The sequence below is a fragment of the Rattus norvegicus genome, chromosome 15, assembly GCF_021556685.1.
Source record: "Rattus norvegicus strain SHRSP/BbbUtx chromosome 15, alternate assembly SHRSP_T2T, whole genome shotgun sequence".
Classification (NCBI taxonomy): Eukaryota; Metazoa; Chordata; class Mammalia; order Rodentia; family Muridae; genus Rattus; species Rattus norvegicus.
In genome coordinates this window covers 24449505-24475502 of record NC_141548.1, presented here as the reverse complement: position 1 = coordinate 24475502, position 25998 = coordinate 24449505, and the positions used below count along the sequence as shown (strand labels likewise).

The following is a 25998-nucleotide window of genomic DNA, read 5'->3' as shown; positions in this document are numbered from 1 at the left end:
GACCTGGATTCCATTCCCAGTGCTCACTTACATAGTGGCTCACAACCTCCAGTTCCAGAGGACCTTCTTCTAAATCATGGTTTGAGGCATGGATGTGGTGCACATGACATTATATATACGAAATGAATAAATCCAAAAAACAAACAAACAAATTAAGCCAGGTAGTGATGGTGTACACATCTTTTATTTCTTGAGTTCAAGGGTGGTCTGGTCTACAGAGTGAGTTCCAGGACGGCCAGGGCTACCCAGAGAAACTTTGTCTCGAAAAAACAAGGGGGGTAGGGGGTGGGGTGGGTAAAAGTCAGCTTATGAAAATGTATTTCTACCACGTGTGGTGGAATTGGAGGAGACATGGGACTTGAAGGTCTATCCATTGTGACTATGGCTCAAAAACAGAAAGGGAAGATGAAAATAAAATTGTATTTAGTTTTGCACATTGAGAGAGTATTTTCATCCTTTTCTTGGTTTTATTCTAAATAATGAAGTTTTTTCAGAGGTTGGAAACTGCTACTCGGTCGTTCCCTCTTCCTCCTTTTGAGAGCTTCTTAAGGACTTGAGCCCGACTGGCTTCAAATTCATGATCTTAGGCCGAGCCTCCCAGTGCTGAGACTACCACCCCCCAGGAGCTGTGCACCCCATGCCTGTCTGTCATACTATTTATTTACGCACACTCAGAGGTGATTGATTTCCTTTGTGTGGCTAGAGATAACTAAAGACCAGGAAAAAACCCTACAACTTTCTTCAGTCGTCTACGGCTGCGTTGTTGAAGCTTATCTGTCCTTGCTCAGGAAACTTCATTCGAACCTCTCAGGGCATCTGTGTGCTCTTTACGTTTGTGGTAAATATAGCGTGGGCTGTGTTACTCTGAACGGCGGTGTGATGTCAGGACCACAGCTCAGTGCCTGAGTCACACCGCCTGCTATGTAGCCAGGTCCTGCCGTTTAGACTTTGTGCCTTCTGGTCACCCTCAGGACAGGAGTGCCTATCAGAATTGTGAAATGACTTTGTGTGTAGAGTATTCATAGAAGTTTCTGTCCATTGAATGTTACCTGATAAAAATTATTTGTTTGTTTGTTTGGGGTTTTTTAGGTAATTCTTTTTGAGACAGTGTCTCACTCTGTGGCCTTGGTTGTATGTACTGGAACTTGACTTGTGGCCAATTCAGGGCAAAAAGTAAATCATGACTACTGCAGACGATTAATCTATACATTGACCTGTTTTCTACAGTGTTGTTTTTTTTGTTTTTTTGTTTTTTTTTTTCCAATTCTTCATTTAATCTAATAACAAAACAGATTTGGGATCAGTTTGAAAGACAATTGAGGTTAATTTTGCTGCCTTAGTAATGTGGTTCGCCCTTTCACATTTCCTATTCCAAACATACATTCATAGACAAACCCTACTAAATTAGCAGCCGAAACGTGTTGTCGCTTCCCCCACCCCCAACTACTCCATAAGGGAAAGCCTTTAAAACTAAAATAAAAAAGAAAGAAAGAAAAAGTAAGAAATATTAGTGTCCTGCTTTGATGTATAATGACTTGGAAAGTGACTTTTAATAAAATCCTAATCATATTTTTCTTTGTGATGAAATCAATAAAGAATTTGAGCTGGGAAAGGTTAAACAAAAGGCTGGTTGCTTCATAGAGTGCTCAGACAGACACTAGTGTTCTTCTTCTTGTTGGTGGCCCGTATGTGTGTTCTTTTCCTCCCTGTGAACACACATGTTCTGCCTTGTCCAGTCACCACGTAGCAAACTGGTACTTGTGAGTAAGTGCGTGGCAGTTACCACAGCAGATTTCTCACATTTGAAGTATTCACGCTCCAATCTCATGCTCTGTGCCATGGTCTCTATAAAACTATGAAAGAGAAGAAAATAAGTTTGGATATTCCAAAAACTTAGAACTTTAAAACCATATTTGTGGTGTTTTGGTGATGGTGAGTTTTGGGGTTTGTTTGTTTTTTCAAGGTAGGGTTTCTCTGTCCTGTAATTCACTTTGTAGGCCAGGCTGGCTTCAAACTCAGAAGGGATGCGCTGTCTGCCGGGATTAAAGGCACGTGCCGTCACAGCTGGCTCACAAAGTGTATTATCACACAGTATAGGAAAGGTTCACATCTCATGACAAAGGGGCACATATCATGTGAACAGCGTTTGTGGGTATGGCTGCCTTTTCATTTCTCTGGTGAGCATTTAACATTAGTAGGATTGGTTTTTTTTTTTTTTTTTTTTTTTGGAGCTGGGGACCGAACCCAGGGCCTTGCGCTTCCTAGGCAAGCGCTCAACACTGAGCTAAATCCCCAACCCCTAGGATTGGTTTTTATAAAAAGTTTCAAACCCAAAGGCCTATTAGAATAGTATTACTGTTCATAGTCCATAATTTTTGTAAAGTTTTTAGCACTTTTTGTGATGTTGTAAAGTCTTTAGCATGGAACTTTGTGTTTTTTAAACTGACAGGTGCATCCCTTGTAAAGGTTCTCGGTTTCCTCCCACCCTTCCACGACCTGCTGTAGCAATATTACCTTTTAAACTTCCTTATTGTCAGACTTCAACAGAGAAAGGCCAAATGGAGGTACGTGGATGCCTTAATACTGTAAATTTTGTAGTAAATACTTGTTACACAGAAGATTTTAGATCATCACACAGTCAGTGTTGGACATTACTACACTTATGATTCAATAATGCAGTAGGACCCTTTGATCACAAAGCTGTCACAGCTTCCAGGGCTGACTGCAGAGGAGATGGTTTTGACTGGGAGGCCCTCACCAGGGGTAGACCTTCCCTGGTAGGATCAGGTAAGCCCTCCATACTGACCATAAACTCATCCTACTTCTGCACCCAGCTCTGCTTTTAAAAGGCATTTGAAACCTTGCAGTTAGTTATGTTAGGTAGGAAGCAGATCGTCTTCAGAACTGGTTTACGACGTTCTCTGAGGGCTGATCATATAGGAAACAAAAATGCTATACACATACACACCTCTTTTTAAAGGCTAGAACATAAAGCCAAGCCATTGTAGCACATTGAGATTTGGATTGTAAGTAAGATCATATAGAAGGGAGGGTTTCAGAAAATAATTTAAAGTTGGCACCTTAATGTTCACCTAACACTTGTCCAGTATTAGGCAATGTTCAGTCTTGTGTACTTCTATCCATTTTCCAGGAACAATTTTGGCATTCGGTTCTGTTTCACAACTACCTTGATTACTTGGCTGAAAATGGTTATGATTATGAGGAGAGCATTAAAAAACAGGCAGTAAAAGAGCAGCAGGAACTCTTAATGAAGATGCTTGCGGTGAGTAAAATATGTTGCAAAGTTAAAGTTTAATTATTTTCTTAGGTTGAGAAAAAATTTTTTTCTTTTGAGACAAGTTTTCTGTATGTAGCCCGGGCTGTCCTGGAACTTGCTCTGTAAACCAGGCTGGCCTCCAACTCAGATGTCTGCCTGCCTCTGCGTTGTGATGAGTAAAGGCGTGCGGCACCATCCCAGCCTTAGGTAGAATTCCTTAAATATATGTAAGTAAAGACTAAATTCAGGGGTTGGGGATTTGGCTCAGTGGTAGAGCGCTTGCCTAGCAAGCGCAAGGTCCTGGGTTCAGTCCCCAGCTCTGAAAAAAAAAGAAAAAGAAAAAGAAAAGAAAGACTAAATTCTACCTTCTAGGATACACAGCTTTTTTTTCCCCTTAAAATTTCTATCACAGTTTTGCTGTTACAGTTAAAATATTTGAACTATTTCCCTACAGCTAAGGCTGCAGGTGGGAGAGTAAGCTTTTCTGGCGTCGTGCCCACCACCGGGCTCTAGCTGATGCAAGTGTGACAGCCACTGTTGTGACTCTTACTCATCTACGCCACAGGGTTTAGGTATGGCTGTTGTAGATCTCCAGGGTTGGACACTTTTAAGACCGTTCTTAGGCTTCCCAATTTCCCAGCCTTTTGTCAGCACCAGTGGCTAGGTTTGCTGCCCTGGCTTCTTCACTACATTTCTCTTTGAAGCGGAGTCTCTTAAGGGTTGTTGTCCTGTTTTCAGGTTTTTGTTTATTGAAAGGAATGTAATTCCATTGTTGACCTTTGAGGGAAGTGACCGCTAATTCATTCTAGCCACTGCAAGAACCATGCTGCCCTCTGAGTCAGAGTTCCACTTTGCTTAAAAGTGCTTCTTCTAGAGTAATAGCAGTCCTGAGGAGGCTGTGCTGAAGATATAGAGCTTCTTCCTCATAGGGCAGGAGCGTAAATTACAAAATGCTCCTGCACCGTGAGTCATAAGAGCTCTTCTGTCCCTTAGAGTACTAAGAACTTACTCTGAGCTCGAGTTGTCATGTGCTGGGTTGTCAGTTCAAACCAAAGACAAAGGCGAGTATTTTCTACGATGCATTAAATGAATAATGTTCCTCTCACCTCCTCCTGTTCTTTGTAAGATGTTAACGGAGGCCAGAAGAGGGTATTAAGTGGAGCTCTGGACAGTGAGGAGCCTTTGTGTGGTGTTGGGAATAGAACCTAGGCCCTCTCCAAGAGCAGCAAATCTTCTTTGAAAGAACTGGAGTTGGCCCAGGACTCCCTAAGACCAAGTTCTCAGCACAAAGATTTATTTCCTTCACGAGGGACAAGGGGGCAAGGAACAAGGAACAGGAGACAGGGTAAGGGGGAAGGAAAAGGAACAAGGGAAAGGGAGAAGGGTATTTGCCCTGGAAGGACAAGGGTGCCTCTGGGTAGAAGGGACACAGATGGCAAATGACAGTTTGTAAAGGAAAAAGAGAAACCTGTTAGGAAGATTTGGTTTGTTTTTGGCTGGGCATGTAAATTAGGTGACAAAAGGGCTTTTGGTTGCTGGAATTCGGTACTTTGACTAGTTAAGTAAGGGAATAGACCTTGATGGCCAGCTTTAGGAATGTAATCTATGGTTTAGCAAGGCAGAAGGGAGTGGGAGGGGCAAGGCCTGCCAGAGGCATGTGTGCTATGCTGGTGCCTCCCAGAGCCCTTCATTCTTAACCACCGAGCCATCCCTCCTGCCCCAGAATACCCTTATTTTATATTATAGACATAGAAAGTGCAAATGTTAATTTAGAAGTTGTATATCTGTTCTGGTAGTTGAAGGCCACAGACAGTATTGCACATGAAATTTTAAGCATGTCTCTTTTTCCCATCCACATTCGCTTAGTAGCATTTGTTGTCCAGTTCTGAGCAAAGAGTAACTGGTTTTTGTCTTAATTCACTTTTTAAAATTCCCTGCCTTGTGGTGAGTGGCAGCTGGAGAAAAAGTGGAGAGTTACGTGTAGGTTTTGAACAGCTGTACTAGTTCTTGTGCACTTTACATCTGAAATGTGTCCTGTCCCATTGAGTCGAAGCTGCTAGTTGTGAACGCACCATTATTTCACTCACTTAAGCCTCTAAGGGACACTGTTGATCAGACCAGCACACCATTAATTATAAGATAGTCCGCATTTTCTAGCTGTACGTGTGCATTTTAGAAGCATTAGATCGTGCACTCAGAAGACTTAATTGCACTAGTCCTGTCAGTCTTTCCTTTCCTTTCCTTTTTTTAAGTGTGACTTAACATGATTTGATTTTGAATCTCCCCTGATTAGCTGTCTTGTAAACTGGAACGAGAATTCCGCTGTGTGGAACTTGCAGATCTAATGACTCAAAATGCTGTGCATTTAGCCATTAAATATGCTTCTCGCTCTCGGAAATTAATATTGGCTCAAAAACTTAGTGAACTTGCCGCAGAAAAGGCAGCCGAGTTGGCAGAAATCCAGACAGAAGAGAGAGAAGAGGATTTCAGAGAAAGACTGAATGCTGGGTAAAAGAACATCAACTATTTGAATTTTCCTTACTGTCTTGAATATGAAGTTGGTCTTTGCATTTGTTTCTTATGCTATAACACTACGACCCATCAGTTACAGCCATACCACTACAGAGTGGAGTCAGCCACGGGTCAGAAGTCAAGTTGAAGAAGATGCTGAGGACAGAGAAGACACCGTTTCAGAAGGAAATCCAGAGCCACAGAACCATGGTGAGACGAGTTTTCAAAACAGTGAAAGATAAGGAGGTTCGGCAGATGGTGGTGCTTGCCGTGCAGTGCTGGCAACCTGGGCTCCACCTGTAGAACACACTGAAAGGGGGAGAGCTGGCTCCGTCCACAAAGTAGTCTGCTGACCACTCTGTGCACAAAGCGCCACCCCCAACAACAACAAAATAACTAAGTAGTAAGGAAATACCAGCTGTCAGTGGTGTTGCCTTTTCCATTTTGGTGGGCCAAAAGAGACTGAATTCCCCCCCCTTTTTTTTCTCGAGGTAGCCCTGCAGTCTAGATGTTGAACATCTGGATGACTCCATTGTCCTCACTTACACTGTTTTATTTATTTTAGTTATAGGGCAGAACTTAATCCAAAGTGCAAATTCCTCTGATACCCCAGCTATGAAATCAGGTAAGAAATAAATGTAAACTTGGAGCTTATAGCAGTGGCTGTAATCCAGTCAGAAGATAGGTATCCTTCTCAAGGAATGCTGACGGCAGAGACGAGAAGATGAACCAGCCCAGAAAGGGAGCGGTGGGTGGGAGAAAGAAGGAGCAGAGGAAACGGTCTGTGTGCAGACTGCGGAAGAAGAATGTAGGGTTCAGAGAGAGCGGTTCTGTGGCGTCTTGGAGGGATATACAAGAGATAAGTCCTGGGGATTCCCAAACTCTGTTGAGAATCGCGGTCTTCATTCTAAGATCCCTGGGAGGCTGCTGTAGGTTCTCAGCAGGCCTACATCATCACACGTGGTACCGAGGGGGAATGGACGTAAGACTACCAAAGCAGGCCAAATGAGACCAAATCGTTTGGCTTGGGCTGGAATAGTGACAATAGAAAAAACAGGGAGAGTTGTTGGTGTGTCTAAGGTGGAAGATGGTTCAGAAGGGAGAACAGTATAGTATCAGAAGCACTAGAGAAAAGCAGACAGGTTCACGGGGAAGCTGATGAATTACCATTAGCTAAGAAAGTTACATAGTTAGGCATTCGCTGCAGAACCTTATGAAATAAACGTTAAGCCATTGGCATAAGACCAGTTTATACCATGGGCACTGGTAAGCTCTCATTACAGTTTGTAAAGTAAGAAGAAAATGGAGCCCTAGTTGAGGGGATTTTCAGCGTTTAAATATCAAGTTCAAGAGAAGGAGCACTGAAAGAGATCATTGGTCCAGAGACAAAGGGCTGAGTCTGGGATGTAGTGTCTAAAAAGTCAAGGGAGGAGAAAATGTTGAGCAGATCACTGTATAGAAAACCACTGAGGGGGGCTGGAGAGATGGCTCAGCGGTTAAGAGCACTGACTGTTGGGGCTGGGGATTTAGCTCAGTGGTAGAGCACTTACCTAGGAAGCGCAAGGCCCTGGGTTCGGTCCCCAGCTCCGAAAAAAAGAACCAAAAAAAAAAAAAAAAAAAAAAGCACTGACTGTTCTTCCAGAGGTCCTGAGTTCAATTCCCAGCAACCACATGGTGGCCCACAACTATCTGTAACAGAATCTGATGCCCTCTTCTGGTGTGTCTGAAGACAGCTACTGTGTATATTATATGTAATAAATAAATAAATCTTTAAAAAAAAAAAAAAAGAAAGCCACTGAGAGGTCTCAAAGGGGCACAAAGTAGCCATCACCTTTGGTCCCGTAGAAATGGGTTAGGGACTTAGCTGTTGTACAGGAGGGTTAGACCTCATACCATAGTGTGGAGATACGTGTGAGAAGGAGGAAGCAATAGTAAAGTTACATGGGGCTGAGCATGGAAGGACCCACCTTTAATACTAGCACTAGAGAGGCAGAGACAGGAATCTCTGTAAGTTTGAGGCCAGCCTGGTTTGCATAGCAGTTCTAGGCCAGTCACATGTACATAGTGAGACCCTGTCTCCTCCCAAAAATAGAATACCTTTGTCTTCATATAATACAGGCTAAAATATTCTGTTGAGTATTGTCAAAGTAAGAAGTCTTGATTTAAAAAAAAACAAAACAAAAAAACCAAAAACACTATTGAGTTTTCTTCTTGTAATAGGTGCAGTTTTCTCTAGCAGCCAAGGACGGGTAAACCCCTTCAAGGTAACCAGTGATATTTTCTGTTTGAATATTACCCATACAAAGATGTTTCCAGATGACCAAGTGACCTCCTTAGACTCTGGGGGACTAAAGACCGGTCGCTGTGAAGATGAGGGGGAAGCCGTTGCCATCTGATCTCAACACCCATGGCTCATTTAGTTCTGAATACCCAGTGCTGAGGACTCGAGAGGTTCTCCCTGTGTGTCCTTGGGATGTGGGATTTGAGAGAACTTGTTTCCGTCTCAGTTTGGGTTGTACTCCATGAATCCATTTCCACAAGGGATTCCACAGTGGGGCTGTCTTCTTCTCCACATGTAATATTCTCTTGTCTCTCTAGGTACTAGTCAGTTCCAAAGAACCAGCCGTCTCAGTGAATGCAACACGCTCAGCTAATATTTTAGACAATATGAACAAATTATCCAGGAAGTCCACTTCTTTTAATCGAGTAGCAAATAATGAAAAGTCTCCAGTTATAAAGCCTCTCATTCCCAAGCCAAGGTGTAAGCAGGTACTGCTTTGGAGAGCCTCGTGCGCTCCGCTCTGGGGTAGATGAAGTGACAAGGGCGTGCATCCCATCTTGGTCTAGCCCAGAACCCCTCTTTTAAATATTTGTAGGTTGGTCCCCAGGCTCACACACGTTTGCTTTCATAGGCGTCTGCAGCATCCTATTTCCAGAAAAGAACCTCACAGGCCGAGAAGACTGAAGAAGTAAAAGAAAATCCTAAAAGTTCGTCATCTGAAGCTCCAGCCGTGTGCCTTCAAAACTCAGAAGTCCAAAGGTGAGTGAGTTATAGAGAAGCTTTGTGTTGGAGACGCGGTGTCCCAGCCAGGCATGCTGACCTGCCCTTTATCCCGGCACTCAGAAGCCAGAGGCCGGTGGCTCTCTTTGAGTTTAAGGCCAGCCTGGTCTACAAAGCAAGTTCCAGGATAACCAGAGCTATGTAATGAGACCCTGTTCAAAATTAATTAAAAATAAAATTTTAATTGTACATACCTTTGTCATTCATTCAGTCTAATAGTTAGGATTTATGAAGCTTCTGAACGGTGGGGGCAGATGGACTAACCAGGGACTCTGGTGTCAGGCTGCTTAGCTGTTCAGTTTCATCCTACTCTCAGTCCCCGCGTACCCAAACCAAGTCATTTCATCCCTCTGAACCCCAGTTGGCTGGTTTATCAGTTGAGACACCAATTATTTCCAGATCATAGGGTTTTGCTATGAGGTAATACACATAAAACATGTAGGATGCATGGTAACAAGTTCTCGGAGCCTCGATTATCTTCATTAAGCCTTCCGGACACAGTAGTTTGTGCAGAAGGTATAACAGACTTAAAAGTGTGTTTGTCCTTGCTTTCCCAAACAGTGGTGCAGGGAGAACCCGGGTCAGCAGTGAGTGGGGTGAGGTGATGGGAAGGGGTGAAGAGGAGGCGGCCAGGTTTCACACAGCTGCTTGCTAAATGGCAAGAGCCTATGAGTGACAGCCAGAGGGGCTCAGAGAGGTTGGAGGTCTTGAACCGATAAACACACAAGAGCTGAAAATGCAGGGTTCGTGTTCCTACACTGGTAGGTGTAAGGATGGGTGATCCTTCTCCAGCTCACTGAGCCTGCACTCCCCAGGCTGTTGAAAGTAACATGGATATCATTAGCTGATGTAGTTGTGTCCCCTTACTCTGTATAAGTATTGGAAAGCTGGTGGTTAACTGCTAATTTGAAATGTCACGTGACACTTTAAGTAATATTTGGCATAAATTTTTCATGTTATTTTTATTTTAGGCCGAAGACCGGGTTCCAGATGTGGCTGGAGGAAAATAGAAGTCATATTATGTCCGACAACCCTGACATTTCAGATGAAGCAGATATAATAAAAGAGGGGATGATCCGATTTAGAGTACTGTCCGCCGAAGAAAGGAAGGTAAGGATTGTTCTGCTGAGGTGAGATCTTGGCAGGTCTCCCAGGTTTAAAAAGTTCTTACAAGGGGTTGGGGATTTAGCTCAGTGGTAGAGCGCTTGCCTAGCAAGTGCAAGGCCCTGGGTTCGGTCCCCAGCTCCAAAAAAAAAAAAAAAAAGAAAAGAAAAAAAATTCTTACAGAAATGCCCTTTTCTTTGGAAAATTGAATACATCAAAAAAGTCTTGGTGAAGAGGAAATTAGACGTAGATGAGTTTTGACAAAGTAGACAAGAGTTTGACGGGTGTGGTTGTCACTGAGCACCTACGGATGGTTTTAGAGGCCATTCGTGTAACGGTGTGTCCTTAGGGAACTGCTGCCCGCCCCTAAAAAAAAGATGCTTTAGGGGGTTGGGGATTTAGCTCAGTGGTAGAGCACTTGCCTAGCAAGCGCAAGGCCCTGGGTTCGGTCCCCAGCTCCGAAAGAAAAAAAAGAAAAAAAAAAGAAAGAAAAGATGCTTTAGTTATGAACTGAAAGCAAAAGAAGGATTAATAAGGAAAAATGAATTTAATTTATATTTTAAACTACTACTGTCAAGTCCATAAAAGTAAAAAAAAAAATGCTATCTACTTACATGAGAATAATTCCTTTGGTTGGAAAACCTTGGTGCTTTGGTCCAGCCTTTCATACAAAAATTAGGATGGGGAGCTGGCTAACGTCTGCCATGTTTGGGGAGAAAGGGAACAGAATGTGGGCAGTGTACCAGTTAAACCTCAGACTTCATTCCCTCACTGTACATGTGTAGGCACCTCCCAGTGCAGTCACTGGCTGTGAGGGACTGGGTTTTATGAATAATGGGTATTGTGTGACCCAGAAGACAGAAACTAGGCTAACCACGTCCAGCCTCACTGAGAGTCTTTTTTCTTTTTTTGTGTTTCTGTATAAATTTTCATGAATGAATTTGTTACAAAAGAGAAAGAGACTAACAAATTTGTGATTGTGTGGGTTTTGTCTTTTAATTTGGGGGAATTCTGTATTTCTGTGTATGGAAAGTAGGGCTTTGTGAATGCTAGGTAAGCATTCTTCTGCTGTATTCTCATCCCATGATTATGGCTTTGGGGATTGTTGTGTTCTATGATGGGGCCTTGCCCTGTAGCCCTGATTGGCTTGAAACTCACTGTGTAAAGAAGGCTGGCCTCAAACGTTGGGCAATCCTCCTGCCTCTGTCCCCACTTCCCCCCCTCGCCTCCCGTGTACTGAGATTACAGTGTTAAGCCTAGTTGCTGATTGTGTTTTAATTAAAAAAAAAAACAAACCAACCTGTCCATGCATGTGTATCTGCCTGTGTGTATATATGTGCACCATGTGTGTCCTTGGTGTCCAAGGAAAATACACTCTTCTTTGGTTCACCCTTCCACCCCCAAGTAAATATGGTTGCTGTTTTGAGGCAGGATCTAATTAAGTAGCCAACTGCGCTTGAACTCTTGACAGTCCTGTCTCAGCCTCCCAAGTATCCAGAATTACACATGTTCCTCACCATACCCACGTGCACATTACCTTAGTGAGTCTCATTTGCACCCTGATGTTTAGAGATGCTAAACCTTTCCATGTACCCATGACCATTTGTGTGTATCTTAGAATATCTTTCAAATTTATTGTGTATTTTTAACATGATTACTTGGGGATTTGCTATTAAGTTTTCAAAGTTGCTTAAATATTATGGGTATCTATTTCTTCAGATAGTTACTTTGCAACTATTTCCCAAGAATATGAAATCTAAATTTGTTAACGATTAGAACCTTTATTAATAAACTTAAAATCTCAAATACTAATTACTGTTCTGTATACAAAAGAACATTACCCATGAAGTAAGTGACCATTCTCATTCTTGTCTTCCTCATGCATAAAAATCTCCTCACCTCCCACCCCACTGTTTTTCAAAGGAATGGACTAACAAGGCCAAGGGAGGAACTGCCAGCGATGGAGCTGAGGCAAAGAAGCGAAAACGTGGGGTCAGTGAGATCTGTGAGACGGAGAAGCAGGAAGAGGCAGTGAAGGAGAATCTGGAGCTGTCTAAAAAGCAAAAGGCATTAGATCTTTCTACTAATCAGAAATTGTCAGCTTTTGCATTTAAGCAGGAATAAAGGAAGGGAGTGTGGGGAAATAATGAAACTTCTGATGGATCCTGGACTTCTAGCCTTTAGGGACCGTATGTTATGTCCTGTGTGTTTAGAGACAGCTTTGTTTTCTTAAGGCAGTGTGGGGGCAGGGCTGCAGCTCAGTGCTAGAGGGCTTGCCTAGCACTCACTCCATCCTTACTACCACAAAAAACCATACCAAACCGAACGAACAAAAAGTAGTCATTCTCCTGTCTCAGGAGCACCAGGTAAGAGCTGTCTGGGGGTTACTCTGCCTTCCAGGAACAGAAGTATCATTGCGGTTACTACCAGGGACACCATCATGTCCCTGTGGAAGCCATTATGTTTAAAAATCACTAAATGCTTTAGTCTTCAGACCTCTATACATTATAGTGCCTTCTAGGGCTTTCTTGCCTTCATTTAGGTTCTGTAGAAGTGCCATGGTCATCGGTTTCCCAAGTGAGTTGTCACAGACTACTCTTGTCAACTTGACCTCAGGCCCATGGCTTTTAATATGGCCCCAAAGTGTAAATAGTCTGTAAATGAGATATGTTATTTTACGTGTTTGGAGACATTTTTCATGTGTTACTTTATGTTTGTATAGCCTGTGTCTTTGGAATAAATAAGACTTTCTCATTTGCATATTTGTCTTGCCATGGTTTTAACACCATGTTTCTGTGTCCCATCCTCTTCGCATCACTTGTGAGGTGGACAAAGGCTGCAGGCCTTACTTTGAGATTGCGACTGAGCACTGAGCATCCGTGCTGACGGGTGATGCCCTTATCAGCAGCAGCAGCGTTGCTGGGTGAACCTCTGAAGGCTCGATAAGACAGTAGCTAGAGGAAAGGGAAGTGTCTCAACTGCTGTCTTACAAAGCCACAGTTTGTGCTGTGCATTTTGCCTATTTGATGTGTGTGTGGGGGGGGGGGGGTTCGTAGGCCGTAGCATGCATATGAAGGTCAGAGGACAAACTTAGGTATCAGTCCTTGCCTGCACTTTGAGGTAGGGACTCCTGTTTTCTGCAACTGTCTCTGCCTCCCGTCTCCCTGTAGGAGCCTCGGATTGCAGATGTGAGCTATGTGCTCAGTGTTCTGTGGGTTCCAGGGACGTGAATTCAGGTCCTTAGGCTTGTGTGGTGAGTGCCTCGCCCTCTGAGCCATCTCCTCGGCCCCACATTTTGTCTGGTCTACGCAGAGACTAATGCAAACAAAAACATAGCAAAAATGTGGGTGCAAATAGTGGTGAGGTGACTCACAACCAGGGGTAGTTTATAGGTTGAAAGGAACCAAATAAGTTGAAAACTTAGGTGTATTGGAGCCGAGTGATAATTCTTATTCCACCGTGATGAAGGTTGGAAAGATACAGTTCTGCTTCCTAAAAGCAGAGCTGGTATTGAGTGATGCTACAGCAGTCACTGGAGTATAGTCTCCAAAGCCAGACTGCCAGACTTGAAGACCCACTAACTACTTGCCAGATGGATAGCCCTGGGCATGTTTACACCCCCTGTAAAATGATTAATAATGCCATAGGTGTAGTGGGAATTTTAGCTACCCCACTTTGTGCACCCAGTGGGTTTTGAGCCACTCTTTGGATTCTCAAATGGAAGAGACACGCACGCACGCCATTTTAAAATGCCTTGGCCAGTTCAAAACCAGGGCACTCCTAAACCTTCCCCTGCTACCCCAAGCCCCATCGGGGAAGTGGTCAGTCAGTGGCCACCCACCCAAATTCTTGTTGGCCTTTTCTCCTGCAGCCCTTATGTCCCGTCCTCCTGAGTCATGGGTGATCCTCTATCCTTTTTCCCAGTTCTAGCCACACAAATCTAAAAAGGTCTGTCCTGTCTCCCTTTGCCCAGCCATTGGCTGCTGGCATCTTTATTAATCGATTAAAAACCAATTGGGGACAAGGACCTTCAGCCCTTGGACACGCAGATTCCCATTAAATCAGAGCATAAGATCCAATCCCCATCACACGGTTATGATGAGAATGAGAGGAAAGAGCTTCATGGTTCTTATACAAAGGTTAGCTGTTCACACAGCTATCGCTGATTCCATCTTGCTCCCGCATGAGGTCTGATTCTGAATACATTTGAGCGATTTTCAATGTCAAGATCTTGCAGTAAGGGGTTACAATATTTTGGGAAGGCTTCCGTATACATGTGATTGTTTTCTCAACTCTCAAAATGCACTGAAGGATATAACCCTTGAGTGTTAAATCTCAGAACCTCAGGAACCTTGTACCACTGGGGATGTACAAAAGCTCTTTTAAAAAAAAAACCTACCATTTTTATTGATTTTTATATTGTTTTGATCTAACTTACATATCAGAAATTTAAAACCAAGAAGTACCACATTTTTGCTACGAGTTAACCTGCTTTTTTTTTCAGTTTTTTTCACCATACCAAAGCAGTATTGAAATATAAGTAGTAATATGTGAATCGTCATCCTGATATTAATGATACTGTCTACTTTGGGCTTATTAAATATCATAAGGTTTTCATATCTTAATTTCATTCTCCAAGAGCAAAAACTCCAGATGAGGTCATTTTACAGCTTTAATACTCATGACATCAGTCATCCTGGCTTGCATAGCATTGTGTGGGTAATTGTTTATAGTCAAGACCACTTGGGCTGGAGAGATGGCTCAGCGGTTAAGAGCACTGATTGCTCTTCCAGAGGTCCTGAGTTCAAGTTCCAGCAACCACATGGTGCTCACAACCATCTATAATATATATTAGATAAATAAAAATTAAAAAAAAAATCACCGATCTATGTTTCTGGACCCTGAAAAAAAAAATCAATTTAGGGGTTGGGGATTTAGCTCAGTGGTAGAGCGCTTGCCTAGCAAGCGCGAGGCCCTGGGTTCGATCCCTAGCTCCGGAAAAAAAAAAAAAGACCACTCAGTAAACTTATGTGAACTATAACGTAAACTCACCACCTTACAGTAACCTTGGTGTTAGAACTGACCACTGCTAAGAACGGAGGAGACAGGGAAGAAACAAACGAACCCGTCCGTTCCCAGTGTTTCTGGGTTTGCTGTCCAGGTAGGACTTTACTTTTCACCTTTTCACTGCATCTGTTTCATTTAATGTGTGCACACATGTGAGAACCAGAGGACAGCTTGAGTGGGCCTTTAGATCATATGTCCCAGGGACAGACTTCAGTCCGTCCGACTTGGTGACAAGCACCTTTCCAGGTTGGAGCATCTTGTCAGCAAGAGGCTTGAGAGATTTTGTTTGTTTTTAAATGAAATGGCTTCGTTTCCTGCAGGGTAGATTAGATATGCTAACCTTACACACTGGCAGTGCTTGGTAACATTTCTAAAACGTCCACGTGTAGTAAAGTTAGGAAGGAATTTTTAGCCACAAATGGCTGTGTAGACAGAGCAAAAAGTTGAAGCTGTCTGTCTGTCCTGGAGGCGTTTGCCAAGCTCATGTACTCCATTACTGTGACTGAAAAGCAAACTATCCCAATATGGAGGGCTTTTAAAACAGTAAACGTGAATTGTGTTTGCCAGTCTGCAATTTGGATCTAACCAGCAGCAGTTAATCTGCGGTTCTTGACATCATCAGGAGTTGGACTTAATGAAGGTTCACTCCATTAGAAACATGACAAATGATGCTAGATTCTATCAATCTTGTCTGCTTATGATCTCCATGGGTTAACTTGAACTTCCTCACAGCAACCATGCTCAGGGGAAGGACAAGCACCCCAAGTTGGAACTAGCCGCTGAACCCCTTTTTGTAGCCTCAGAACTCAGCAGGGTGACTTAGAAGCAAATCGTTACAGCCGAATCGTGTTCAGGGGGAGAGCACTTAGCCCTTTGCTTCACACAGAAGATTATACAGGAGGAAGCATGGGGGGTTGGGCACACTGGTGTATGTATGCATCTTTGGGAAACAAGCTGCCATTGTTGTGTGACTTTCAAAGGGGGATGCCTTTTCACCCCAGAAAGGACACAGTGACAGACCAAAGAAATGATCCACTCATGTCTGACCTGGTGAACCAATTAATATAGTTGGGGTTATTAATAGTATGAATAAGGGCTTGCCCAACTCAGGGACAGCCACAGCACTGAAGAGCAATCTCTAGTTTGGTTTCTATGGCTGGGATAAAAATCATGACCAAAAGCATTAAAAACTTGGGAAGCAAAGGGCTTATTTGGTTTTATACCTTATAGTTATAAAGGGAAGGCAGTGAGGAGACTTAAGACAGGAACCTGGAGGCAGGAACTGTAACAGAGACCATACAACTTACTGGCTCGCTCCCCATAACTTGCTTAGCTTGCTCATGCTACCCAGGACTATCTGCCCAAGAGTGGTACTGGCCATAATGTTTTGGTCTCTTCCATATCAATCATTTAGAAAATATCCCACAGACTTGCTTACAGGCTAACCTGAAAGGTATTTCCTCAATTGAGAGTCCTTCTAGGTGACCCTAATGACTGTCAAGTTGACAAGAAACTAACCAAGACACATACCTTGGTAGGGGCTCTGATGCTGAGTAATGAGACCCTGCTCTACTGCAGGAGCAGGGAATTCCTTCATTATTGATGGAATGTTAGTGCGCCCAATCTTGTGCGGATCTCGTACAGGTGACCAAGAGTTGGCCTGCTCACATCTGGAGGACAGGACCCCAGCTGAGAGAACTACAGTTTACATGGCCTCATGGAATAAGTACAGTGAACGGGAAACACCCAACAGCCATCTGTAGGGAGCCTCTAATCTCAACACCATGGGATTTAATTGGAGATGGCTTACAGTTTCAGAGGTTCAAATCCATTATCATCGTGCCAGGAGGCACGGCAGCACTCAGGCAGACATGATGCTGGAGGAGCTGAGAGTTCTGCATCTTGATCCAAAGGCTGCCAGGAAAGGGCTGTCTTCCGAAGGCAGCCAGGAGAAGGTTCTCTGCACTGGGCAGAGCCTGAGCATGGGACCTCAAAGCCTGCCCCCACAGTGACGCACTTCCTCCAACAAGGCCACACCTATTCCAAAGAGGCCACACTTCCCATGGGCCAAGCATATTCAGACGTCCGCACTCCCCATCCCCCATACGAACTTTGCGGGCAACTTTGATTCGGGGAATCTATTCTTAGGTATATGATCCTATAGTTAGGAATTAATAACTATAACTGGCTCTCACATGTTGTGTAGTATAAATTCATGTTCCATATAGGAAATGACAAAAAAATAAAATAGCTAACCATTTTAAAAGGACGCACACCTAGAATTCAAATTGTGTCTTTGTGCCATGAAAGGCAGAAGGTCCAATGTCTCCTTTTTCTGAGATGATGTTCTACATACACTGAAAGGGACTTGATGGGAAGTAAACAGCAGTGTAGAACAGTCAGGGAAAACAATCGTTTAGAAAGATCTCTGACACAAAGAGAAAGGGACAAATACAAATAATGCTCTATGAATGAAAGGGGAATCATTGTCTGCAGTGTAGATTGAAAATGCCTGGTGACGCTCAATTTATGTATCAACTTGTAAAGGCTACAGGCGCTGGTCAACGGCAGTCTGCTGGGAAAGTACTTCAGGGAGCGTAATTAAATTCAATAATTAAGAGACCATAGTAAGTAAGGGAGAATAGTCTAGAAAATAGGATGGGGCTGGTTAGGTCACTGGGGAAGAGGGAATTACAAGTCATGGCTACTATTTCAAACCTACTCTACCGGAAGACCTGCCCCTGTAGACTCAGGATTTCAGACCCTTCAGAACCAATTCTTCCTTTGCAAGAGACTCATCCCTGCTCCTCTCTTACACTTAAAGATGTTATCACTTCCAACCTCTCAGTGCATGAAGTAAGTTATTTCAGAGGTAGAGGTTTTTCGTGGTTGTATGCTAAACAAGCCTTCTTGCCTGAGTGAATTTAGATCTTCTATATGTCATATATTGAAAGTGGCAGAAAGGCAGAATCTGTTTACAGTAGTTGGGAAACGTTCTCTTTACAATTAGAAAACGACCAAAGGATGTGTGCCTTGTACTTCCAGGACTCTGGGGAATGCCCTGAGAGTGGGGAGGGGATAAAGAAAGGACAGACACAGGGATGCAGAAAAAGCTGGATCCAGTGGGTGGCTGTGTTCTGATGGGGAAGCTGCACCACTCTGGAAGCTCGGTGTTTATTATGAACAGTTGAACAGGGCAGCAGGGTTATTGCTGAACAAGGAGGCGGGTTTGACCAATCTCTGTCAGGGCAGTCTCTTCAGGGAAACAGCAGTATAGACTGTAAGTATGGATGGTGTGGGGAGGGGAAGCTGCACGGGAGTGGGGAGGGAGTGGATACTTTCTGCACACACTATCAACGCTTGCATTCAGATCAGGATTTGCCATCCCTCTGAGCCTCACCTGGGGAAGGCTTTGCTACTCCCAAGGGGCTGAGGGTTGGTCCTTGATGTGGCTGGTCTATGCCAACGGCACACATCCACACAGAACTTCTCTCGCTCTCTACAGATGTGCTGAGACATCGACTGGGACATGCGGATGGCGAATAAACATATAAAAAAGATGTACCATAGCACAAGGTTTTTTCTTTTTTGAAAAATACATATGTAGGTTCTGGAGAGATGGCTCAGTGGTTGAAAGCACTTACCGCTCCTGCAGAGGACCTGGGTTAGGTCCCAGGCACATAGATCAGGCAGCTGGCAACTGTCTGTAACTCCAACTGCAGGGGATCCATGCTTCCAACAGTAGCAGCCATGTACATAGTACACAGACATACATGTAGGCACTCACAATACACATACAATAAAACTTTTTTTTTAAAGATTTATTCATTTATTATATATGAGTACACTGTAGCTGTCTTCAGACACACCAGAAGAGGGCATCGGATCTCTTTACAGATGGTTGTGAGCCACCATGTGGTTGCTGGGAATTGAACTCAGGACCTCTGGAAGAGTAGTCAGGTGCTGTTAACCGCTGGGCCATCTCTCCAGCCCACAATAAAACTTTTAATAAAAGAATATACACGTATATTCTTGGAGAATAGTACGAAGCAGATCAATGGCAAAAAAAGATTGCCTACTACCAGGCGTTAGTGTAATCCCAGCACTCAGGAGAAAGAGGTGGGTGGATCTCCGTGAGTTCAAGGCCAGCATGGTCTATGAAGTGAGTTCTAGGACAGGCAGGGCTATGTAGAGAAGCCCTGTCTTCAAAAACCAAAGCCGACCAAGCAAACAAAAATGTTTGCCTACCGTTGTAAATGGTCACCTTCGAAGAGTGTTTCTCGCAAGGCAGATGGCTTACAATTGATAGTTTTCTAGAGGGAGGATGTTAATGTGGCATAGCAAGATAAGGACTTTATGACATTTCCCTGTACACATGTTATAGCAGCTGATAAAAAGTTGTAGCTGGGTGTACTTAGACGTATAAAGAAACTTCAAACCCTGCATTGGAAAATAAAACCCATAAATACACAGTCCAATTACCAACATACACAGACCAGTGAGAAAAAGTTCAGTAGCATTTACCGTTTCAGGATGCACGTTAAAATCACAGTGAGGTATCACTCCATGTCTGCCAGAGGAGCCAAGATGAGACGTGGTGGTTACAGCAACTACTACTGAAGATGTGGACCAACCGATTGTGCACGTATTGCTGGCAGGAGTGAGACACCGTCATCACCCCACAGTGCAGTCTGGCAGGTTTTAAAACTAGGATAGAGCCATGCATTGTGGGAAGCACTCATATACCAGCACTTGGGAGGTAGACACAGGAAGAGTGGCAGGTCTGGGTAGGCCAGCCATTTCTACACTGCCAGTTTGAAACCAGATTGGGCCAGAGGAGAACCTATTTCCAGACAGCTGGGGATGTCGGTGGAGTGCGTGCCTAGCACTCACAAAGCCCTGGGTTTGCTCCTCAGCACCCCATAAAACCAGGGCTGGTTTCTCAAGTCCCTAAGTAGCTCCTGTCTTCTGCCAGGACTCTACCTCTTCTAAAAAAAAAATCACAGAATAGAGGCTGAAGAGATGGCTCAGAAATATAGGAAAATGACTGGACCCTTGCTGGATTCCCTACACCCATATGATGGTTCACAACCATCTGTGACTTCAGTTCCAGAGGAGGGACACCGCTTCTGATCTCCAGGGGACACAAGGCTCGAATGTGATGCATATACATGCATGCAGGCAAAACAGTCATACCTATAAATAAATCTAAAAAGGCACTTAAAAAATATCACATCAGCTGGGGACCGTACACTCCACATGCAAGCCTGTAGGAAACGTCGCCTTTCAAACCATAGCAATACTGGAATTGGGCATCTTGTTTTCCTTTTTTTTTTTTTTTTTTTTTTTCAGAGCTGGGGACCGAACCCAAGGCCTTGCGCTTGCTAGGCAAGTGCTCTACCACTGAGCTAAATCCCCAACCCCCCGGGCATCTTGTTTTAAGGGTGGTTTCAAGAGGTTGCACATACAGAACTGCACTCTCACGCACATACGTGGACACCAATGAACCCACACCGGTAAAATGTAAGTTCACCATTGCTCTTCTAGTTTTGATACTGTGCTAAGATTATATATATAGTTTTGCCTACATGTTTGTATGTGCACCACTTGCATGTCAGAAAAGGGCCTTGAAATGGTTGTGAGAAACCTTGTAGTGCTGAGAATTGAATCCTGGTCCTCTACAAAAGCAACAAGTACTTTTAACTGCTGAGCCATGTTTCTAGCTCCTACATTCACTCATTCTCATGGTGTGTGTGTGTCTGTGTCTGTGTATGTGTGTGTGTGTGTCTGTGCGTGTGTGTGTGTGTGTGTGTGTGTGGTTGTATGTGTCATGGGACATGTGCTTAGGTGAGAGGATAACTTTCAGGAGTTGGTTTTCACCTTTTCACGATATGGGTTCCTTCCAGAGATCAAACTCGTGCCATCCAGCTTGGCAGCGAGCAATTTTACCCCCTGAGCCACTTTGCCGACTTAAAAGGAAGTTCCTTTTGATTTCTCTTTCTTTACTGTATCTGGATTTTGGTACCCTCAGTTATAGTGGTCATTTGAGTCACAGAGTGGAGACACGACAACAGTCTAGAATGACTGTGGACAAATTTGCCGAGCTCAACAGACTTTACAACAGACCGAATGCCCAAGCTATGCTTACGACACCACATCCAGGCTTTGGATGTCTATATAGTTAATACTCAGCCTTGGGGACTCCCACCAATGGGATCGGCTCTCTGTAGGAGGGAGGCAGCTTCTGGTGATTCCAGTGCACATCCATGAGAACCACTGGCTTTTAGTGGATAGCCAGTTTTTAGCAGAAAAAAAAGAAATTACCCGGGATAGCATCTTATCGAAAACATTTATTTCCAGTGAGAGAGAAGCCAGGGCTCTCGAGTATTGAAAAGATCAGAACCAGTTCAGCTTCCCATCCGCTTTGGTTCACCCGTCTGTGAAACTTTTATAACGTTGACATTAATTCCCATAAATACCTGGATGACTGGCGGGGACAAATGCACAGCGAAGCTGCAATGCTTTCTAAAAATAGAACTGGCCAAGAACAACAGAGAAATGTGGTTTGGTCTCCTGCCTTGCTGGAACTTCTCATTTGCATTGCTAGGGCAGGGTTTCTGGCAAGATGGTGGCCCTCCATCTCAGGGGCAGCAGCGTGGCTGCCCTTTCCAGAAGCTAAGCAATGAAGCAAAGGCTAGAGACGCTGGTGTGAGGGTCTCTTCCATTAGCTTCAGAAACATCTGTCATGGTTTGACACATCACAGCAAACATAAAGAAACAAGCGGACAAAACCTAAGAGTTGGGACTAGGCATGGTGGCACACGCCTTTAATTGCAGGCAGAGGCAGGCAGATCTCTGAGTATGAGACCAACCTGGTCTACACAGAGAGACCTTGTCTCAAAAAACCAACCAACCAACCAACCAGCCAACCAAAAACCCTAAGAATTGTTGGTCGCTCCAGTGTCTAAGCCATGACTCTGACTGGATGTGGTGACCCACACCTTTAATCCCAGAGCTAGGGAGGCAGAGGTAGGAGGATCTCTGTGAGTTTGAGGCCAGCCTGATCTAGAAAGCAGGTTCCAGGATAGCTGGTGCTGTTATATAGGAAATCCTGTCTCAAAACAAAACAAAATAAAACCCCCCAAACTGAACAAAGAAAAAAATTTGTTTGAAAGACTCTGAAAACCAACGAATCACTTCCTGAGTCGCTGCCTAAGAGTAACTTTTCCTTTGGCCTTCTTAGAGACCCCCCACTAAGCAATAAAAATGGAAAAATAAGCCCACAGAATTAATAATGAAGTGTAAACAGGGGAGGAGGAGTGGGAAGATATCCACGTGTAGAATTCAATACTTAGAAAGACAAACAACAACAACAACCCCAAGGTTGCTGTGAAAAATGCAGATTCTGACTGAGACAGTCTAGGGTGGGACACGACAGCCTGCGTTTCTGACTCCTTGCAGCTGACACTGGCCCACTGGCCACTGTCTCCCGGCTCTAATGTGGGGTCTGAAAACCCATCCCCCCACACCGTCCACACAAGACGCAACGAAGCTGCGGCCAGTCTGTTCGGTAGAAATCAGGTTCAGAGTTACCCGATCTTAGTTTTTTTAAAAAACCTAGACTATCTGCAAATCGCCTTGCCTTTGTCTTTTGACAGCAGATGGAAAGAAGGCTTTTGTACTGGAGAAGATAAGCGGATTTACTACGGAGAACCAGAGGCGCGCATTCCAACACTCCTGGGTTCCGGGAGCAAGATGAGGTGAACCGGGTGCCGAATGCCGTTTGAACTGAGGATTTGGAAAAATCATGAGGATTTGATCAAAGGATCTTACACCGGTTAGGTTTATGTCAATTTGACACAAGCTCTGGAATGAATGAGAGGAGGGATCTTCAATTGAGAAATGCCTCATAGACGGAGCCAAAGGCAAGCCTGTAGGGCATTTCCTTAAAGGGTGATCAGTGGGGGAGGGCCCAGCTCTTTGTGACCGATCGCCCTGGGTTCTATAAGAAAGCAGGCAGAGCAAGCCACCAAGCAGCACTGATCTAGGGCGTCTGCACCAGCTCCTGCCTTCAGGTTCCTGCCCTGCTTGGGTTCCTGCCCTGACCTCCTTCAATGATGACCAACAGTTCACCTGGCATGGTGGTTTAAAGAGAACAGAGCAATAGGCTCGTGTTTGAAGACTTAGTTGACAGTAGGACATTTTGGGATAGATTAGGAGATGTGTCCTTGTTGGAGTAGATGTATTCTTGTTGGAGAAAGAATATCTCTGTGGAGTGAGCTTTGAGGTTTCAAAAGCCCATACCAGGCTCTCTCTCTCTCCCTCTCTCCTCCTCCCTTTCCCTCTTCCTTTCCTCCTCCCCTTTCCCCTCCCCTTCCCCCCCTTTTCTTCTCTCCTCCCCCTCGACCTCCCCATCTCTGTCCTGTGCCTGGGGATTAGGATGTAAAGTTCCAGCACCTTGGCTGTCTGCTTCTCACCACTGTTGTGTTTATAAAAAGAAAAAGAGAGACGGGATTGTGTTCTATGAAGGTGTGATGAGGTATGAGGAAAAGGGGTGCCTCTGTGCACCCACGAGGAGGCACTCCTTCCCCCTGAGGGTATAGTAGAGAAGAGCATTTATTCAGGGCATGGGGAGGGCAGTTAAGAGGGCAGTAGGGGCAGCGGGAGAAAGAGGGAAGGGGAGAGAGAGAGAGAGAGAGAGAGAGAGAGAGAGAGAGAAGGAGGAGGAGGAGGAGGAGGAGGAGAAGAAGAAGAAGAAGGAGGAGAAGGAGAAGGAGAAGGAGAAGGAGAAGGAGAAGAAGAAAAGAAGAAGAAGAAGAAGAAGAAGAAGAAGAAGAAGAAGAAGAAGAAGAAGAAGAAGAAGAAGAAGAAGAAGAAGAAGAAGAAGAAGAAGAAGAAGAAGAAGAAGAGACGTAGAGTTAGAGGCCGGCCATGATCATATGGAGAGAAGTGGGGGAGAGAATGGGGAGAGAGGGTACAAAGGGGGAAAAGGGTAAGAGCAAGAGAGAGCAAAAGAGCAGCAAGAGAGTGAGGAGGGGGCAAGCAGTATCTTTTATAGTGTCAGGCATGCCTGGCTGTTGCCAAGTAACTGTGGGGGCGGAGCATACCTGGCTGTTGCCAGGTAACTGTGGGGGTGGAGCTTAGAATGCTAACAACCATGATGATCATGAACTTATCCCTGAAAATGTAAGGAAGCACCCAATTAAATGCTTTTTTTTGAAGTAAGAGTTGCCTTGGTCATGATGTCTCTCCACAGAAATAAATAGAACAGTCGCTAAGACCCCTGGGAAACACTGTCCCCAGAACAATACATGATCACAGTACCCGCCCAGTGGAGAACGAGCCCAGCAGGCTGCTCGCTCGCTCTGCAATGGGCCTTGGCAGCAGCGATGAAAATGTAAACCCTTCCCCTTTTCCATGCTCTTTTTTCTTTAGGGTTTATTTTATGTTTTAAATAAAACACGCACAAGCAGAGGCCAGAGGCTTTGCGTTGGGTGCTCTAGAACTGGTGTAGCACACAGTTGTGAGTCGCCCGATGTGGATGCTGGGTATCGAATTTTTGTCTTCTGAACGAGCAGCAGTGTGTGCTCCTAACCGCTGAGCCATCTGTCTGCTAAGGTAAATAAACTATGGATATTTCAACAGTGAATATCAACATGAAATAACTGGTTTCTTTTGGGTGGAGGGGTAGCAGCCTTGGTGGAAGACATTTTTTTTCTTCCATTTTCATTAAATTGGGTATTTCTTGTTTACATTTCGAATGTTATTCCCTTTCCCCGATTCCTGTCCATCAGCCCCCCAGCCCCTCCCCCTCCCCTTCTATGTGGGTGTTCCCCTCCCATCCACTCCCATTACTGCCCCCCCACAACAATTCCTACACTGTGGGTCCAACCTGGGCAGAACCAAGGGCTTCCCCTTCCACTGGTGCCCCAACAAGGCTATTCACTGCTACGTATGAAGTTGGAGCCCAGGGTCAGTCCATGTATAGTCTTTGGGTAGTGGCTTAGTCCCTGGAAGCTCTGGTTGCTTGGCATTGTTGTTCATATGGGGTCTCGAGCCCCTTCAAGCTCTTCCAGTCCTTTCTCTGATTCCTCCAACGGGGGTCCCGATCTCAGTTCAGTGGTTTGCTGCTGGAATTCGCCTCTGTATTTGACATGTTTTGACTGTGTCTCTCAGGAGAGATCTATATCTGGTTCCTGTCAGCCTGCACTTCTTTGTTTCATCCATCTTATCTAGTTTGGTGGCTATATATGTATGGGGCCCCATGTGAGGCAGGCTCTGAATGGCCGTTCCTTCAGTCTCTGCTCCAAACTTTGCCTTCCTAGCCCCTCCTATGGATATTTTTGGGTGGAATACATCCAAAAGGGTGGAAAGCCCTCAGGACACAGAGGCAGGTGGATCTCTGAGTTTGAGGCCAGCCTGTTCTACAGAGTGAGTTCCAGACCAGCCAGAGCTACACCGAGAAGTCCTGTCTCAAAAACTAAATAGAAACCAATCAGTTAGTTAACAATTTGTTTTGAACTAAATATGGAGGACAGTGGAGGAACACGGTTCAGGTTTGTGCTGACTGACGTGTCCCACCTGAAGAGGTTACTTCAACTGTTCAATGGAATGAGACCAACAGATTTTCCAACTACCTTGGTAAAAGCATCAGACAGTGTGTTACAGCAAGGTGGAAACATCTCGTCTACAAGCCATACATATTGCTGTATTTATAGTGTCAGCTTGTGGAGGCTAGAGGTCTCTGAAAAGTTAATGAAACATTCCGAGAAGCCCACCTATTCGCTTTGAGACTCTTAGGTCACGTGCAAAAATAAAGACAAATGGTTGTTAAGGGGCCTCCAACCACCTGAGATAGTTTAGGCTTCTGACATATATGACACACACATGTTACCACGCAACATACCCAAAATACACACACACACACACACACACACACACACACACACACAGACACCACACATGCACACCCCATACA

General features: G+C 44.4%; 1 protein-coding gene across 3 annotated transcripts in view; it reads left to right on the top strand.

The window, feature by feature from the left end:
• Wdhd1 (WD repeat and HMG-box DNA binding protein 1) overlaps window positions 1–24248 on the top strand; it is a 45348-nt gene extending 21100 nt beyond the window's left edge. The window contains 10 exon segments of one of the 3 annotated variants that reach the window (NM_001431412.1): window positions 2450–2564; window positions 3152–3283; window positions 5571–5785; window positions 5883–5998; window positions 6354–6413; window positions 8009–8052; window positions 8387–8557; window positions 8701–8828; window positions 9821–9959; window positions 22679–24248. In NM_001431412.1, coding sequence (NP_001418341.1) covers window positions 2450–2564; window positions 3152–3283; window positions 5571–5785; window positions 5883–5998; window positions 6354–6413; window positions 8009–8052; window positions 8387–8557; window positions 8701–8828; window positions 9821–9959; window positions 22679–22714 — 1156 coding nt within the window. In that variant the 3' untranslated portion in view covers window positions 22715–24248. 3 annotated transcript variants of the gene reach the window in all.
• Window positions 24249–25998: the final 1750 nt, after the last annotated feature.